Source organism: Rissa tridactyla, chromosome 6, assembly GCF_028500815.1.
Source record: "Rissa tridactyla isolate bRisTri1 chromosome 6, bRisTri1.patW.cur.20221130, whole genome shotgun sequence".
Taxonomy (NCBI): domain Eukaryota; kingdom Metazoa; phylum Chordata; class Aves; order Charadriiformes; family Laridae; genus Rissa; species Rissa tridactyla.
Window position 1 is genome coordinate 73,237,492 of NC_071471.1, and position 16,691 is coordinate 73,254,182.

The 16,691-nt window shown below is 51.9% G+C and overlaps 1 protein-coding gene across 6 annotated transcripts in view; it reads left to right on the plus strand.

The window, feature by feature from the left end:
- PWWP2B (PWWP domain containing 2B) overlaps window positions 1-16,691 on the plus strand; it is a 64,090-nt gene that overhangs the window by 10,600 nt on the left and 36,799 nt on the right. The window contains exon 3 of one of the 6 annotated variants that reach the window (XM_054206062.1): window positions 11,734-14,834. The exons of 1 other annotated variant lie outside the window; for it this stretch is intronic. In XM_054206062.1, coding sequence (XP_054062037.1) covers window positions 11,734-11,747 — 14 coding nt within the window. In that variant the 3' untranslated portion in view covers window positions 11,748-14,834. Of the gene's footprint in view, window positions 1-11; window positions 3,594-6,840; window positions 8,053-8,119; window positions 11,127-11,733; window positions 14,835-16,691 lie in introns of those variants that run through there. 4 more of the 6 variants (XM_054206055.1, XM_054206061.1, XM_054206058.1 and 1 more) reach the window with 4 other exon arrangements.

A 16,691-nucleotide genomic window follows, 5' to 3' on the forward strand; every position in this document is an offset into this window, starting at 1 on the left:
TTTTGTGCTAGAAGGCCTGGACGTACACGAGCTGCTACCACTCCCGCTGTAGCCTGTCTGTTCTTCTCTATCTAAGCAGTGTTAAAGCCGTGGGACTATAGTGCTCAGTGCTCATGTAGTCCTGAGCGGGGGAAAAGGGATTTATTTTTTTGTACCCTCTGTCACGGGACTTGACCACTTGCTTGAGTGTGACGAAGGACTTGTTTTGCTTGAGCTGTTACTCCATCCCAGCAAGCCTGTAAACAGAGCATGGCATATTCATCCTGTCTGCTCAAGGTGTCTGGACAACTGGACACTTGAGCAAGTAAAAATGTCTAATGGCAGCAGCAGCATTTAAGCTTCATCCTTGATCTTGCCCCTTCAAATGCTGCTTAACTCTGGATAAGGACTTTATTATATCAAGAGCGTTTGGATTAGACCCAAATTCCTATTAGCTAGGTCTGGAGTATAAATAAACCTGAGGCCCGGAATACGCTGTCCTCACCAGTGAGAGAATCGTGGTCAAAATCCATCACTCCTGTATGAACAGTGCTCTATTTAAAGGAGCAGCAAAGCTTCATCCTTCTTCGGAACTGTCCTCACTCTGTGTGTGCAGCTTGGGCCAGCTTTAGCAGACCAGAACTCACCGTTACTGACAGCGCTCTGTGCTGTTGTGGGCTGCGGGTGGGCTGGTATGCCATGTCTGGTGGCTTCTGGGGAGGAGAAGGGGCAGGGTGAAGAAGCACCTCAAGCTTCAGATCAGTCAGATTGGCCATGCCAGTCAGTCCATGCAGAGCAGGAAAGCGTGTGGCCAAGAGCAGCAAAAAGTCCAGACCTGGCAGTCAAAACGGGAGGATGTTTGCCCATCACACGTTAGCCTAAGGAAAATACTGCCTGTTCGTATCAGTAGGACCACTGCAGATGTGGTGCCAATGGTAAGACCTGGCCAGGAGATGCAGGGTGAAAGGCTGTAGGGCAAGGCCTCAAGAAGGAAAAGAACCACTTGCTCCAAAGGAGACCTGGGTTATTGAAGCCACAGTGGGCATCTGAGCTATAGGTGCCGAGCAGAAGGGGTGGAGCAGGTTTGTAAACTGGGGGAAAGAAGAAGATGTTGAGAAGGATAAGAAGACAGTGATGGGATGCCCTGGATTAGACCAGACCCTTCCTTCCCTCTGGGCTCTTCAGCCAAACCTCTGTGTATATGGGTGTATAGGTACATTTAACGCATAGCGCCATCTCATTACCCTCCTTCAGCTGGCTTTCCACGGGTGGCTTTCTGCCGTGCGCCTGAGGTGAGCTGCCAGCACTGCCTGCCTCTTTGGAGGTGACGTGATCGTTGGATAACAACTGCAGTTGCTCAAAACTTGAAAAGCAGAACAAAACAACTTCCTGTGTTCCGCATGTCACGCTTAGATTCCCCATCAGAGCGGCATGGCTAGTGTTTTGGTACATCACTTATAAAACAACTCACTATTTCAGAGACTTGCCCTGAACCTAATTCTCTCCATTGAATTTTATTGCTTTCCTTCAATTTCCCTACGGTAGAACTGAAATGTTTCCATCAGTTGTTCATCGTCTGTTCTTTCCTGAAGGGTGTAACTTAATTTTTCACTAATGTTTGCAATTCCTGAGTCATAGGACCACAATGACACTTGAATTACGGTTAAATACCTGGAAGCTTTGAGGCTTTTTCGAAGCACTGCAGCCTTATGTCTGTTAAAGTAGTTTCTGAGAGCAGGCGTCGGGCTGGTCCTGCTGCACCTTGCTGCTGTGAAACTCGTGGTGCTCTGATGAACCGGCGGCTGCACGAGGGCTTGTTATGGTTAGCACCAGGTCCAGGAGGTGCCTTTGGCAGCAGCACTCTGCTAACGCCGCTCGTGCTAACCCTGGGCATGGCAGGTTGTGGCTGTTGACATTTTCTGTTGTGAAACTTTTTGTCTGCTGGCATGTGATGCTGTTCTGCAAAGCGTGGAGGGTAATTACTGGAAAAAATGCACAAACAATTCAGGTAATTTGTGGATGCCTATCAAACTGGAAGCAATTGGATTTTGTTTTTTTTAAAAAAAGCTTGGTTTGAGCTGGGAAAGCTGGTATGATCATTTAATGTTTTTATTATTCTGTTCTTGTATGGTTTTTGCAAAGAAAATACTTTATTAAAATGCTGGCATTAACTGACTAGTAAAATAAGGTTTCTGGAAAAACAACAGGCAAACTAGCAACCTGTAGAAGTCATGTTTGTAAGACACTTAGTTGAGAGTAGTGCCAGGAGAAAAATGCCCACCCAGCATCTTCTCATAGCGCTTTGTAGCTTCCGCTCGCGTGTCACGTACAGAGAGCCGCTGTGCGCGCTGCCGAGGTGTCTGCGCAGCAGCCGGCACTTGGTGAGTTATTCTTACCTGGTTTTACAGCACCAGACACTGGTTAAACTCCGCTCGTCGTGCTTTTATGACCACAGGCCTCTACTGTTAGCAGAAGGTGACTGTGACCAGACCCAAGGCTCTGGTAGTGCTAGGAATGGACAGTGTTACTTAGAATCACAGAACGGTTTGGGTGGGAAGGGACCTTAAAGGCCACCCAGTGGCACCCCCTGCCCTGGGCAGGGACACCTCCCACCAGCCCAGGTTGCTCCAAGCCCCGTCCAACCTGGCCTTGAACCCCTCCAGGGATGGGGCAGCCACAGCTGCTCTGGGCAACCTGGGCCAGGGGCTCACCACCCTCAGCATGAAACATTTCCTTCTTATATCTAGGCTAAATCTTCCCTCTGTCAGTTTAAAACCATTCCCTCTCATCCTATCATTCCCCTGATAATTCCCCACAGAGCCTGACCTGGCCCTGTGCTGTGTCGGCAGCCCTGTCCCACAGGGTGGGAGCCGGGGGGTGGCCCGATCCTTCCCCGTGGCTGCCTTGAGCACAAAGGCTGGTTGCCCCTAGCCCAGGCTGAAGGACGTTTGCCTTTCTCATAAGGAAAACCCATCCGAGGGCTGGGAAGTCAGAGGGAGGCCATGGTCTGGCTGCTCTTGCTTCACAGCGTGGCTTCCTCCTGTGGCCTGGGGTGTCCGGGGGCCGTGCGGTTGGGTTGCTGCTCCCTGGGGTGGCTCCTGGCACTTGCTTCTCTCCCTGCTGCCCTGGGCTGGCAGCTGAAGAGGGGTCTGGGGTGCTGGTGCCACAGAGCCGTGGCCGGAGGGCAGGGGCACAGCTCGGCACACCACCGTGCCTGCCGGGAGAAGGCCAGAAGCAGCTGAGGCCGATGTTCAGGGAGTCACGGTCGTGTCACCAGGGTAGACATCTTGGTGCCGTTTGCCCGGGGCAGTGCCGAGCTCCCGGTGGGAAGGGGTGGCTGCCCGCGCAGTCAGCTCCCGACGCGCAAGGGGCAGCCCTCCTTCCAGCCCATCCCGACAGAGGTGGCTTTGCTTCCCCCGGCTTCCCTGCGTCACTGTTCGCGAGGCCATGCTGTGGGCCTGGTGGGACGCCCGTCATCCGTCACCCGTGTCAGCTGCGGGACTCTTGTCCCCAGAATTGTTTCAGACAGAAAAGTCTCATGAGCGCTGGAGCGTTGCCTGCGGCGTGCCGAGCACCTCTGTCTCTGGCGGGGCAGTAGGCTGGGGTGTGGGACCCGCTCCGAGAGCTGGTCCTGCAGGGTTCGGCACTCCCGCCTCGACATCTTGTCTTGGGAATAAGAAAGTCTCTTGTACTTTTGCATTTTGCTTTCTGTTCACTTCCCTGATAATGTCATATTTAAACTTGAACCTCAAATTCCTTGAGCCAAATAACTGCTCTTCTGTTGTCTGCCGCAGTGATGAGTGCCCCAGCTGATTTCTGGTTTTATAACCGTAGGTTTGCTGCCGTACCCGGGGCGCTGTGTTCAGCCGCCAGAGAGATGCGGTGCATCATGCTGAGCACGCTGCTGCTCTGCAGGGGAACCCCCGCCCTGGGCAGGAATGGACCCTTCGGGGCTGGTGTCACACGCGGTGGTGGGGACGAGTGGCGGATGGGGCCACAGCTCCAGCTCTGCCGCGGATGGGGCGCGAGAGGGAAGGAGACCCGTGTTTCCTAAGGTCGCCCTGTCCCTGCTCCAGGGAACACATCGCGTTGGGGGGTCAGGGGGTTTTCAAGGAGCGTGTGTTGCTCCGGCCATGCTGTGTGGTGAGGGTGCCGGTCTGTGCAGGGGCCTCGGCAGCCTGAGCAAACCCTGCAGTGCCACAAGGCTGGGTCCCTTTGCTCCGTCATCCTCCCGAATAGCTCCTCAGGACAGGTCCCTCCCCCCTGCAAACAACCCTTTCGTGCAGTAAAACTTTTTCTAAAAACTGCTTGTAGATTTTCATATACATCTCTGCATGAAACAGGTTTACAGTGTGTGTATTCAGTTGTTTTTTCAGTCTGGAAAATCCTTTATTCTTCCTCCTTTTCTTTATCCTCTCTACCCCCAAGCTGTGGCTGTGAAACCATTAAACTTGAAAATACTGGCTTTTGAAGGTTTTAATTTTACTGCTATTAGCTTAATAGACCCTCAGTATCAGTACGTTGAGCCATTCATCACAAAAAGCACACTGCTACTATGTACAGCAAAATCAAAGCTTATTGCATACTTGCTATATATAGTAAGCTCTAATGTAAAATTTGGAACGTTGGGTTATGACTTCACCTTCAAAGATGTTCAGGGCTTTGTATGTGCATGTAGCCAGTACTGCCTGCCAGCAGTTTATGGAGCAACATAAATCACTCTTCTTTTTCCTTTTCCCCCTTCTTTTCTGCTCCGCCAGTGGTGCAAAAGGTTATATAACTTTATATAAAGTTGTGGTGCTGATTGCTGTGATAGCTAAATTTTTAAAAACACCTGCCTGCTCACGTGAAATATTTCAGCCCAGAAGATGAATGCTTGAGATTTTTCTTGGCGTGGTTGCTAGATGGTTCAGTCAACTAAAACCAAGCATCCAACTTAATTACTGTTTCTCAGTCTTCCTCCAAACAGCTTGGAGTCAGCGTCCCTGCACACTAATACAAAGTAGGAGAACAAGTCTAAAATAGACTGCGCTGCATACTTGTGTGCCCCGGCGCTGGGTGTCTGGAGCTTCACGTCTGGTGGCGTCCTGCTGATTTTCCTGTTCCTGAAAGCGCTTGCACATTTGGCTTGTGACCACTGCGACTGCCTTTGGAGACATCTAGATCCGTGCTGCTTCTCCCTGTTGGTACCATCTGTTGCCCCTCTTTCCCTCCGCTCTGCTCCTAGGTGTATTTTTTGGAAATGCCAGCAGGCCATACATTGTGCTATTTCTAACTGTAAACGAGCTGCACAGATGCCCAAGAATGCGATCTGCTTACGTGAGCTGTAACTTCATCTGCCGAAGGAGATTTGTATCAACCAAAGGGCTTAACAACTCCCTTGGAAGCACAGCAGGCTCCTCTCTGGACTGAGGATCTCCAAGCCCCATCTGAAGCTTTGGGCCTCTAGTTGTGCTTAGCCGAGGGTGCCCGCGGTCAGCAGAGGGTGGGTGTCCCTCTGCTGTGACGCTAGCATGCTGTGTGCTCAGTGCCGGTGGGGTCTGTGTCAGGGGCTTGGGGCAATGGGTGCTTTCATCATAGAATCACAGAATGGTTTGGGTGGGAAGGGACCTTAAAGGCCACCCAGTGGCACCCCCTGCCCTGGGCAGGGACACCTCTCACCAGCCCAGGTTGCTCCAAGCCCCGTCCAACCTGGCCTTGAACCCCTCCAGGGATGGGGCAGCCACAGCTGCTCTGGGCAACCTGGGCCAGGGGCTCACCACCCTCAGCGTAAAACATTTCCTTCTTATATCTAGTCTAAATCTCCCCTCTTTCAATTTAAAACCGTTCCCCCTGGTCCCATGGTTCCCCCTGGTCCCAAGGTCTCCCCGGAGCCTTCTCTTCTCCAGGCTGAACCCCCCCAGCTCTCTCAGCCTGTCCCCACAGCAGAGGGGCTCCAGCCCTCCCAGCATCTCCGGGGCCTCCTCTGGCCCCGCTCCAACAGCTCCGTGTCCTTCTGCTGTTGGTGCCCCAGCGCTGGAGGCAGCACTGCAGGGGGGTCTCCCCAGAGCGGAGCAGAGGGGCAGGATCCCCCCTCTCAAGGTTTCAGAGGAGTGCACGGGGGCCAGGCTCCGCAGAGCAGCTCTGCTTCCCGGGCCGGGAGAGATGTGCTGTGTCTTATGTGGTGAGATGTCTGGATGAAGAGCCTGGAAACTTGTTTCTTTGAAAACTTTTACAAATAATGTAAAAATGACACTTCTGCAGCTTTTCCCAAATTGCATTTCTTTAATGTTTCATTTGTAGACAGAAATGCAGGTGTCTGAACTGCGGCTACAGGTCCCTTTTTCGCAGCGAGCAGGGCGAGTTGGGCAGGATGGGGTCGGTCAGAGGGCCAGCTGACGCGCGCGTTGGAGCGAGCAGCACTGCTCAGCCCAGGGAGTAAAGCCCAAAGCCCTCCCGAGGGCCTCCTCCTGCCTTCTGGGTAGGGCTCAAACCTTCAGCCTGCTTCTGTTGCAGTTAAGTGGATGTTTGCAAACTCTTGAGCACCTCTGAGTTGCACATAGAAAGGCTGCTTTGGGCCAAGAAGGAAGAGGGGATTTTTGGAAACGGGGATAGCTCAGTGTAGAGAAGGGTGCTTGTTCCTCTGGAGGAGAGGAATGAACACGACCTTCATGCAGTAGCCATACGTTGTTAATGGCACGTGCGGCTGCTTGGCTCGTGAGGTGTGGTGACACAACGGGGTGACACAGACATTTCCTGTTTTAACGCTCAGGTGTGGAAGATAAGACTTTGAACCCAAAAATCGATGTGAAGACTCCTAAATGTTAAAAAACTTGCAGATTTGTTTTTCAGCCTTGATACGTGTTTTGTTTTTTCCACAAGTGCCCACCGCTGACACTGGGATCGGGGTCAAGGGGAGTGCATGGGCTGAGTGATGACCTCCAACTTCAGCCTAATAGAAGACTCGAGGAAGCTGCTTGCCTGTATCCTGCAAACTAGATGAGGATGAGCTGCTGCCTGCTTTATTTTTTTTAAATCTTCTTGATGCATCTGTTCTGCACTCCATATGTACCTTTACAGAATATGTGGGCTTTGCATTAGCTAGTTTACGAACTCGCACCTCCTGAGATTATGCACATCTGAAATGGGCTTCTCGCGTCCGGCAGTGATGACAGAGATGGGGCTTAATGTCTCAGCTCCTGGAGTGCTTGTACTCTTCATACGGACGGTCCCTGCACCCCAATGGCTCTTCAATCAGTTGGAAAGTGCTCTCTTGCTTCTCCTGGTGCTGTCTCTGCCCCGGAGCAGGAGCAGGCTGGGATCCTGCGGTGTGCGCCGGTGGGGATGGACATCCATCTGGTGGGTGAGGGCAAGGGCTGGGTCTCTGCTGGTCCCGAGGCTGCTGGGCTGGGTCCCGGTGCCCGTGCGCAGCAGGAAGCTCTTTGTGCCCGGGTCCCCGCAGATGCAGCGTGGAGCGAAGGTCTGTGTGGCTCCTCTGCCCGTGCAAGCCAACGCAGCTTGTGTTGCCTCAGCAAGAGGGTCACAAATGCTCCCCGGCATCTCGTGCCCGAGCCATTCCCCCACGAGCTCCAGAGCGGCCCAGCACTAGTCACATAATCATCCTTGGGCACTGGGCATGCACGTCTCCCTGGAAATGAGGAGCTGGACAATTTTTTAATGAAGGCTTTTTTTCATTAAGTTGATTATTTCTGAAGGAGTGAATGCTTTTAACTGACATGCCAGTTCCTGTTTAATCTGCATTAGATTCTTGCTATTGTAGGATCGGACAGACTTGTTTTCTTTATAAAGCGTATTTCCTGTGTGTTCTCTGCAGTTGAAGAAATTAATTGTAGCAAAATTACTGGTTCAACTTCCTTCATGAATGATGACTTGCTCTATTTTGATTCAAGCCAATAACCTGAGCCTTTTCTTCCTGCAGAAAGCAGCCCTTTCTCAAAGCAGAAAACCCTCGAACCTGATACAGGATTTTTCATAGGGATGCTCAGATGATAGAGTTTAATACTGGAGAACATGGGTGCTGGGCTCTTCATGTCAGCTGGATGCTGATGCCTTGGGAGTTGGGGACGGTTCCAAAGCCCCGTCTGGCGGGTTGGGGATGGGGGTCCCGGCTGCAATCTGGTAACCCGCACTCACCCCACAGGGGGAGAGCATGGGAAGGAAGGACTTTTCCCCGGATCGCTGCCAGCAGTGGCCCCTCTGTCCTTCCCCTTGCATTCCACTGGCGACTCAGGCTGTGAAGCAGGTCCTGCCTTTGGAAGCGAAGTGCTGCGGGAGCCGCCCAGCTGCCTGTCAGAGCCCCCTGGTTTCCCCAGCCCCGACCCTCCTCCCAGGCGTGCGGGAAGATGCAACCACTTGATCCTCCCGAGCCTGAGCCAGGGCTGCCTCGCTGTCCATCCTCCGAGGGGAACGTCTGGAGGAAGACTGATTTGGCGATGCTCAATTACAGTGTGCTGGTAATTGCATTATGATTAGAAAATATTCCTCAAAATAAGCTGCTGGGGTGGAGAAAACGAGCAGGCTTCTCACTGCCATCGCCTCCCAACCTGCCAGGACACACAGGGTAAGGGGGCTTGGGCAATGACGGCAGAAGGGCCGGGGCTCTCCAGAGAAACTGGCTGAAAGAGATGGGTTCTGAACTCTGTCTTGGACTCCGACGTGTCTCCTGGGCTTCACCTGGAGCTGTCTGTGAGTGTCTGGTGGTGGTGGTGCAGCCCTGGATGCCCAGCAGCACACCAGTACAGGCAGGAACCCTTCCTGCTGCACCTGGAACTCCCATGAAGGCAAAATGTGCAGGGCCCAGGGTGCTCCCCGTGCTGCGGGGGGGTGCTGGGGGTGTCCTGCGCCTGTCTCGCCTGAAGGGTCAAAGCGTGAGTCCCCTGAGAGGGCAGAGCTGGTGGGAGCAGGGTCCCCACGCATCAGCACACGCGGGATGCAGTGATCTCGGAAGATAAATCGGCTTTCTGCACTCTGCTCCAGCTGTTAAAACTGAATTTGTGAATGGCTGTATTTGATCCAAAACTTCATTTTTTTTACTATGAATAAGCACTTGGCTTCAGGAGAGCTTTCTTGGCTTTTCTTTCGACACACAGCTTAGCGCGCAGGCTGCTAGATCATGCCGTTGTCCTGAGTCAGTCGGTCAGTTATGTATTCATCACTCGTGTGTGTCGAGGCTACGGCAATGGCCAGAATGGGGTGTTCAAGCTGCTGCTCTGTCTTGAAGATTTATTTTTTTAACAGAAATCTCTGAAGTTTTCCAACAACAAAGTGAGAGTGTATGCGTGACTGTCTCTGTGTTGCTTCTCTTGAACGCATGTTGAAAGCTCCTGGGTCTGCTCAGGGGTTGCTCAGAACAGACACCCGAGCCTCTGCCCCGAGCCGGGCTGCGGAGCTCCGTGTCCCCAGGCTGGGGACGAGCGCCCATCCTCCCGCCCACAGGCACACAGCGCTCAGCAGGGTGGTGAGGCGTCGACATTTCGAGACGTGGAGCATCAGCTGCTTGAAAGCAGTTTGCCATTTTGCTGGTGGCAGCAACTTTCTGCTGCCAGAGGAGAGAATCCGCGGTCCTTGCCCCCAGGTAATCTCGGGGAACTGCTGCTCTCAGTCTCGTCCCGGTCCCTGCGCCGGGGCAGCCTCTGGCCCAGGCAGGAGCCCTCCCTGGGAGGCGGTTTGGCAGCGTGCTTCTGTCCTGATGCTTCCTTCCTCCAAGTCTGAAAATCACAAAGAATAAAACCGGCCTGAGGGCTTGCTGTTACCTCCTCAACGAGGAAGTGCAGTTTTTCCTGTTTAGACCAAATATTCTCAGTCTGTAATCTGTCTCTAAAGGGTCTACGTTTTGCAAAAATTGTTTGAGGGATATTCTGCCGAGTCCATGGACCTCACTGAGGCTTTGGTAGACGTAAGATAAGAAGTCTGCAAGTGAAGTTGTTGTGTGCTCTTGAAAATCTCGCCATTCATCGGAAGGCAAGTGAATAGATTCTCCTGCAGGATTAAGTATAAATTTATACTCTGTCAATGATAGGTAATAGAGCCTTGTCATGAGACATTCCAGTTTCTTAGGAGCAGGATGATTCTGCCAAATACTGAAGGTATTTGAAGAAGGTTGTGAAAGGTTGTGAAACCTGCTTGCAGTTCTTCTCTGGAACTTAGACCTTAGGGCAGATGCTTGTGGTGTGTTAACTCAGCTCTTTGGAGTCTCAGCTGCATGGGCAATACTGAAGGTCGTTCTGGATGCTGACTCGCGGCGAATCGGTGTCGTTTTGGTTCCATGCCTGCAGAAGAGGTGCTGCTGTGCTTTCAGCAGCGCTGGAAATGTGATAGTCTTCCTGCGTTTGGTGCTGGCGTTCTTGGTTTATTGTGCTCTGTACTTGCAAGTCACCAGCCTCAACTGTGAGGGGGTTTTAAAGGTCTTTGATCTCTCGCTTTGTAGCATTAATCCTGTTTGTCAGGAACACGGACTTGAGCCTGTGTCCTGTGGTTCTGACTGGTCCACGTGAGTTGATTTGACACAGACGTGTGTTGGGGCCTTTCAGACTTTGGAACTGGCTCAAACTGAATTGCCTTTGAAGTGTGGTGCAATGATGCTTTTGCAATTGAAAAGTGTAAGTGTGGATCTCCATGCCATTTTTTCATTCATTTCTGTATCACTGAGTTGTTTCACGTGTCTTCTGGTTTCTCCGCTTGGTCTTGAAGATGAACGGATGCTCCCTTTGAAGTCTTGCAAGGCTTCCACTCTGTAACCTGACTTGCAGGGCCAGCGCAAGTGCCTCTTGCGGGCAGGGGTACAGACGAGGACCTCTGTCTTAGTAGTTTGTTGTTTTGACAGGCACATCCCTCTGCCTTTTCAAGCATCTTTTCAAGCCTGTCACTGCCCTCAGTCTTCATGGCTGGTACCTGGTGAGGTGCCCGCTGACAGCAGCGTGGCATCAAGCCTGGGCAGCCTCCTTACCTCTTGGCAGCTGTGATTTGGAGTGCGTTGTTCTGCACTTCTGAATTCGTAATGAGCATCTCACCTGCCCTCGTTGCCTGAAGGCTGGTCGGTCGTGCTCTGATGTGTTTGGGTACGGCCACCTTTATACCAGTGCGTGGTCCTTCGAGAGGTGCTGGCTGTCCCAAGGGCTCCGCGGTGCTGCCACCACAAATGCTTCTTCTGCAGCCGGCAAGGAGCAGTGGTCCGGGGAGGGAAGGGGAGCCTGCGGCGGGGGGCCGAGGGGAAGGGTGTCTGTTCCCTCTGAGGGCAACAGGAGAAGGTGGCGGGGCTGCTCTGCCTCTGCATTAACAGCGGCTGGGGCACTGCAGCAGCAGTCGATGTCTTGAGCAGTTGCAGGTACTTAGGAAAGCTTCTGTACGGCTTGCTCTCAAGGGGAGAATAATCCTGTTTTATAGATTGTGTTTGAAAAGTGGAGGCAGATGTTCTTCACGTGGCTCTCTCCGTAGGGACTCGTGGCAGATTAACCTACAGTAACCCACCCCGAATGGGGACTTAAAAGTCTTTAAGCCAGAGACTGAAGATTTATTATCGTCACTGAAATTCATATCATGTCTATCTTGGAGACAATTCCTACTCTTACTTCGGCTTTGCTAACTTGACGAATTTCTTCCCAAGCTGTAGCTGCTCTGGCTTTGCCTGCCGGGCCGGCTGGGAGCAGGAGAATTCCTGGCTATATTTAGAGGAAACCCAGAGCGTGTGCCTTGCCGCTAATGCCGGTCCCTTCCGTGCCGCCTGCAGTAACCTCTCCCTCTTTCACTTTCTTCAAGGTAACAGAAGATAAGAGCACAGCTGTTCTCCTAGAGCTCTGGTCACGAAGTCTGTAAACACCCTGACACGCTCCCCAGGAGACTCTGGAGGTTGCCGTGCGCATGGCAGGAGGACGAGCTTCCTTGTCAGCTTGCACTGCTTCTCGTCGGGGACAGGTGACAGGCACCGGGACGTGGAGATAGGAGGCTCTTCTGGTGTGAGGCTGGCAGGAAAGTCTTAAGGATATCTTACCCTAGGATGAGAATTTGACAAGTCATACGGCAATGAACTAGGAGAACAGCAAAAACCACAACTTGGAATGTATTTATTACTTAAAAGTTAGCTATTCTTGATAAAATCCCCAAAAATATTGCTGCTGCTTATTTTACTTACAGATTTCACACACTTGTTAATTTTAAAGCTACCAAACTTCTACTCCATACTGTACTCTTGAGAAATGTAATTGGAGCAGGACATGCAATAGAATGAAATCGTTGTAGTGTCTTAAGTACCATGGACTCACTTTTGTCTCTATTAAAACTTGGAAAATGTGCAACACAGAACTATGTGGCTATCGTTGCATATGTTAAAAGTTTTTCTTGTCATTTACTGCAGAGCTGAGAGACTCAGTGTTGTCAGGTATGTTGTCAGGTACGTGAACAGGCAGTCGGCTGCCAACTTGGCTGGGCTTGTGTCTCTTGTCACCCGGAAGAGCAGGCAGCGCAGCCTGGCCCGCTCCTGCGGCGTGTGGAGAGGTGGGTCGTCAGCCCAGCAGCTCCCACTGGAGAGTCACTTCACGTTTTGAAGTAACTGTTGTGTTCACACCCGGTCAATGAGTGTAATTTAAGGCCCCTTCAACCCATGCTGTTGGGTAGAAAGGATCTTCATCCTTACACGTGACCAGAAATGATTAGCAGTCTTTAAAAAACAGTGAACAAACAGCCTACAGCTTTGTGCCAAATTTAGAGTATAAATGGTTTACTAACCAAAGTGACCTCTGGACAAGCTTTTGAAACTGTGTCGGTTATTTTTTTTGGGTTTGCATTGGTCTAGCTTTCCCTTGGTTTCCCTCAGTCTAGAAGCATTAATTTGTGGTCATCTGTTGCTTCTGGTGCTGGAGAAAAGAGTTCAGAGTTGTGGCTGGTAGGTAAAATGTTGTCTGCATGTAGAAGATTACCTTCGAGCTGCAGGATCGTTGCACAGATTCTGCTTCCTGTTTGTTCTTAATCTGTTGCAGCAAACACTGTGATGAACTATTGTCGAATTAGAAGAACGAGCGGATCGGAAAACACACAAGCTCGTGTTTTCCTGGTTCATGCTGGTGCATATTGTGGTCTTCTGAATGTCAGCAAGAGAGGTCAGAGCTTCCCTTTTCTGTGTAACGACACCGAAGTTTAACAAGAGGAGTTCAACACCAAAAATCCCTTCTGCTGAGTCTCAGTAAGAGCATACAATGAGTCAAATGTGTTTCCCTCAAAACAGTTGGAAGACTGTGGTGTAAAACATGCAGGCTAAAAGGCAGTGCTGAAATAGGACATCTGTCTCCCCAGAACCATTTTGGCCACCTCAGCAAACAAATCAATAAGCTTCCTGTTTTCCAAAAATAAGTGCCAAAAGGACAGCAGTGTGTAGCGCAGGGATGTGTTCTGCACCTTGTGTGAAGCCTTTATGAAGCAGTTGTTTACCTGGGCGTCCGCTTTGCCCATCTCCAGACTCCTTGGCCGGCAAAGATGCTCCGGTGCAGTGAGTGTTCCCACTCACGGAGAGAACAGTTCTGCCTTTCTCAGCCCGTCTGTCTGTCTTCAGGAGTTTCTTTGTGAGCTTTTTTTCTAGCATCTTCTTGGGCTAGGCCTAGGGCTAGCTGATGGCTGTGTAAGGTAGTTTTTGTGTTGTCTGCTCACACAGGCCTTTATTGTACAAAATCCCTGCCAAAAAGTGTTGCAAAGCTTTTTGGCTGTAGCATTACAGCAGTGAGCTAAAGGAGTTACAAGCAGCCTTCTGTTCATTTAAAAAATTATTTAAAAAAAGGCAAAACAAAAATAACTAACCCCTGACTCCCCCACACTCAGGAAAAGCGCTTGTCTGCCCCTGTCTCATGAAGGGCTGCTCCCGCCTCGCGTGGAGAGGCTGCTCCGTGGCTGGCGGAGACGCCAAGAACAAGAGGTGAATCCCGGCTGCTCTCCCGAGCAGATGTCCCTCAAGGCCCATGACAAGGCAGAAACATCCTTAAGACCAGGCGTCCGGTCTCTGATGGGTGTGAGAGAGAATCCTGGTACCTCATGCCTGGGGCCACTGCTTTTCTCCCGGCTTGGGACGGGGAAGGTAAGCTCACGTCCAGCCTCCGCCACGCAGCGCTGGATGTGGTCCCCAGGATGGAGGTGTTGAAGAGAGGATGTCCCAGAGTTTTTTCCTGTGATCATTTGGCCCTGTAGTAAGACCCCTGGTGCACATAAACGTGTTCTGCCAGATGTTTAACTGTAGATTGGAAACCTGTCTGTCTTCTGCTAATGCCTGGAGCGTCACTGTCACCTCATGCCCCCAGAGCAGCGGTTGTGCTCCTCAGCGCTGGTGGAGGAGTTCCTGGTATCCATGCGAGAAACCTTCCTGGTCTTCCCTTGTGGGTTGCTGTGCCTTGCTGCCTGAGACTCCTCTCCAGTGCAGAGGTGAAGGGGAGAATGTCAGGGTTGCCCCTCGCCAGGTCCCATGTCAGCGGTGGGAAGGTTCGAGAACTGGTTCGCGGCCATTTTCCGGCAGGGGGGCTGGGGAGGGACCCCCCTCCAGAGGCCTGGAAGGTGGCACGTGCTGGAGTCCTGTGCTTGCCGTTACCCTTGTGATGCCAGGTGTCCGGACACGCGTGTGTCCCCGTTAGCACCAGCCTGCAGGATGAAGCAGACGAGAGGAACATAAGCACTGAGGTGAGTCACTGGATGTTTCCCACTTTACTGAGAACTGCTAGAGAGAGTTTCAGTAAAAACACGGTAACAGAGCAAATAGTGCTTAGGCGGCGTGTGAGGGGACCGGACGCTGGGGTCCTTCTCTGCATCAGTGGCTCGGTGCCAGCAGGGGGTTTGAACACCAGCCCAAAACACCATCTCAACCAAACGCACAACTTTGCATCTGCACGCGGGAGCTGAAGAAGCTGGCTCGCCTCACCTCGGTGAAAGGATGAGTCTTTGGTTTTGGCAAGGCTTAGAGAAAAAGTCTTGTAGCAAATTGCTTTTTTTGCCTTGGCCATTATGCAGATAAATGAAAAGAATTTCTCAGCAAATGCAAAAGCATAAACCAAGAGCACAGTGATGGTTCATTTCTTAACTGATTTTAAAAAGCTAACGTAGAAGTTTCTAAATGTCATTTTTAATAATGTGAAGTTTGAATGGCTTACTTTAGTCTTTTGTTCTGTCACAGGAAAAGTGCTGTTGGGTTAAAAACTAAATGCAATGTTCAGGAGTAGCAAGTGGTCTTTAGTATCTCTGTGGTAGGTTCTGTGCTGCCCACTGAACGCCGTTCACAGGTTCCTATATGCTGTGAAATTTCACTTTGTTCAATTTTTAAGGTTTCCCTCCTTATACTTTTAAAACTTGTGCCTGGTTTTAGGCAATGGTGGGCCTTTTTCAGTCTATTTCAATTCTTGCTGTAGTAAAGTCTTATTTTAGTCTCCGCTGCTCCGCACTGTGGTTTTGGAGGTTTCCTCCTGAACCCTACAGCTGTGCTTCAGCTCACACAGCTGATTTCCGAAATGCAAGCCCTGCAGAATCCGAGGATGGTTTCAGTGGGGGGGTCAGTATTTTATTCTGACATTATTCAAACCAGTACTAAACCTATCAGTATTTTTTGTAATAAGGCATTTTGCTAACATAATCGATAGATTTTGTGTGCATAACCCACGTACCGTGTGCTGGGCCTCACGTCTGACATGCCTCCCCAGCTTTCCTGGAGCCCCTTTAGGGCCTGGAAGGGGCTGGAAGGTCTCCCCGGAGCCTTCTCTTCTCCAGGCTGAACCCCCCCAGCTCTCTCAGCCTGTCCCCACAGCAGAGGGGCTCCAGCCCTCCCAGCATCTCCGGGGCCCTTGGGGCCGGGCAGCACTGGGGAGGGGGCAAGCAGGGAGCCGCAGTCCCTGCCCGGCTGGCCTGCTTAATTACCTTGGTTTGCACTAATCACTTTGGCCGTACAGCTGTACGGTCAGGTGGGTGTCCCTGCGGTGGGTGTCCCTGCGGTGGGTGCCTCCGTCTCTGGTGTCCTGCGAGGAGCACCACATAGACAGAGGTGACCGCGGTGCCCAGGAGCGGTGTGCCGCCCCGAGCGCAGGGTCCCTTGTGGGCCGGGTTAGCTGAGGGGAAGGATTTTTTGCTGAGCTAGTGTTGGGATTGTGGCTCTTAAGGATGCGCTATTTTAATAACCTTTTGTTCTGTGCTAATAAAGCATCTGAGTGACTTGCAGAATAAAAAACCACATGGTTTTAATTCCATCAGGGATCCTCAGGCATAGATGAGATTTCTACCGGTCGCTTTATTGTGGCTGGTAGTTAGCATAGCGCCCGTTTCACGCCGGTAAGGGCTGGCAGAGCTGCCGGAGCTGTCGTACCCTCTCAGCGGCGCAGGCAGGCTGCTGCCGGGGCTGTGCCGGGGCTGATGGCAGCAGCGGGGCTGCCGTCCCGGCCCAGACTCGCCTCGGGACCCTCGCTCTGTGGGTCCTGCTGTGCTCCCCGCGTACAACAAATCCCTGCCAAGCACCGGTGCTGGTGGCAGCAGGGGTGAAGGGCAGCCTGGGATGATGGTGGCAAAACATCGCAGCACCTGCTTCTGTCTAAATAGCATCCGTGATGTTTTCCTAAAGCTTCTCCTTTTGTCTCTCTCCAAGTTTCACGCTTTTCTGTTCTCCCTTCTCCGTTCGGGCACTCCCCGGGTGTCTGGCCCCTGGTGGGGCAGGGGGAGCTGAGCTGTTGCCGGGGGGCTCCAGCCGGGGCAGGAGTGGCTCGTCC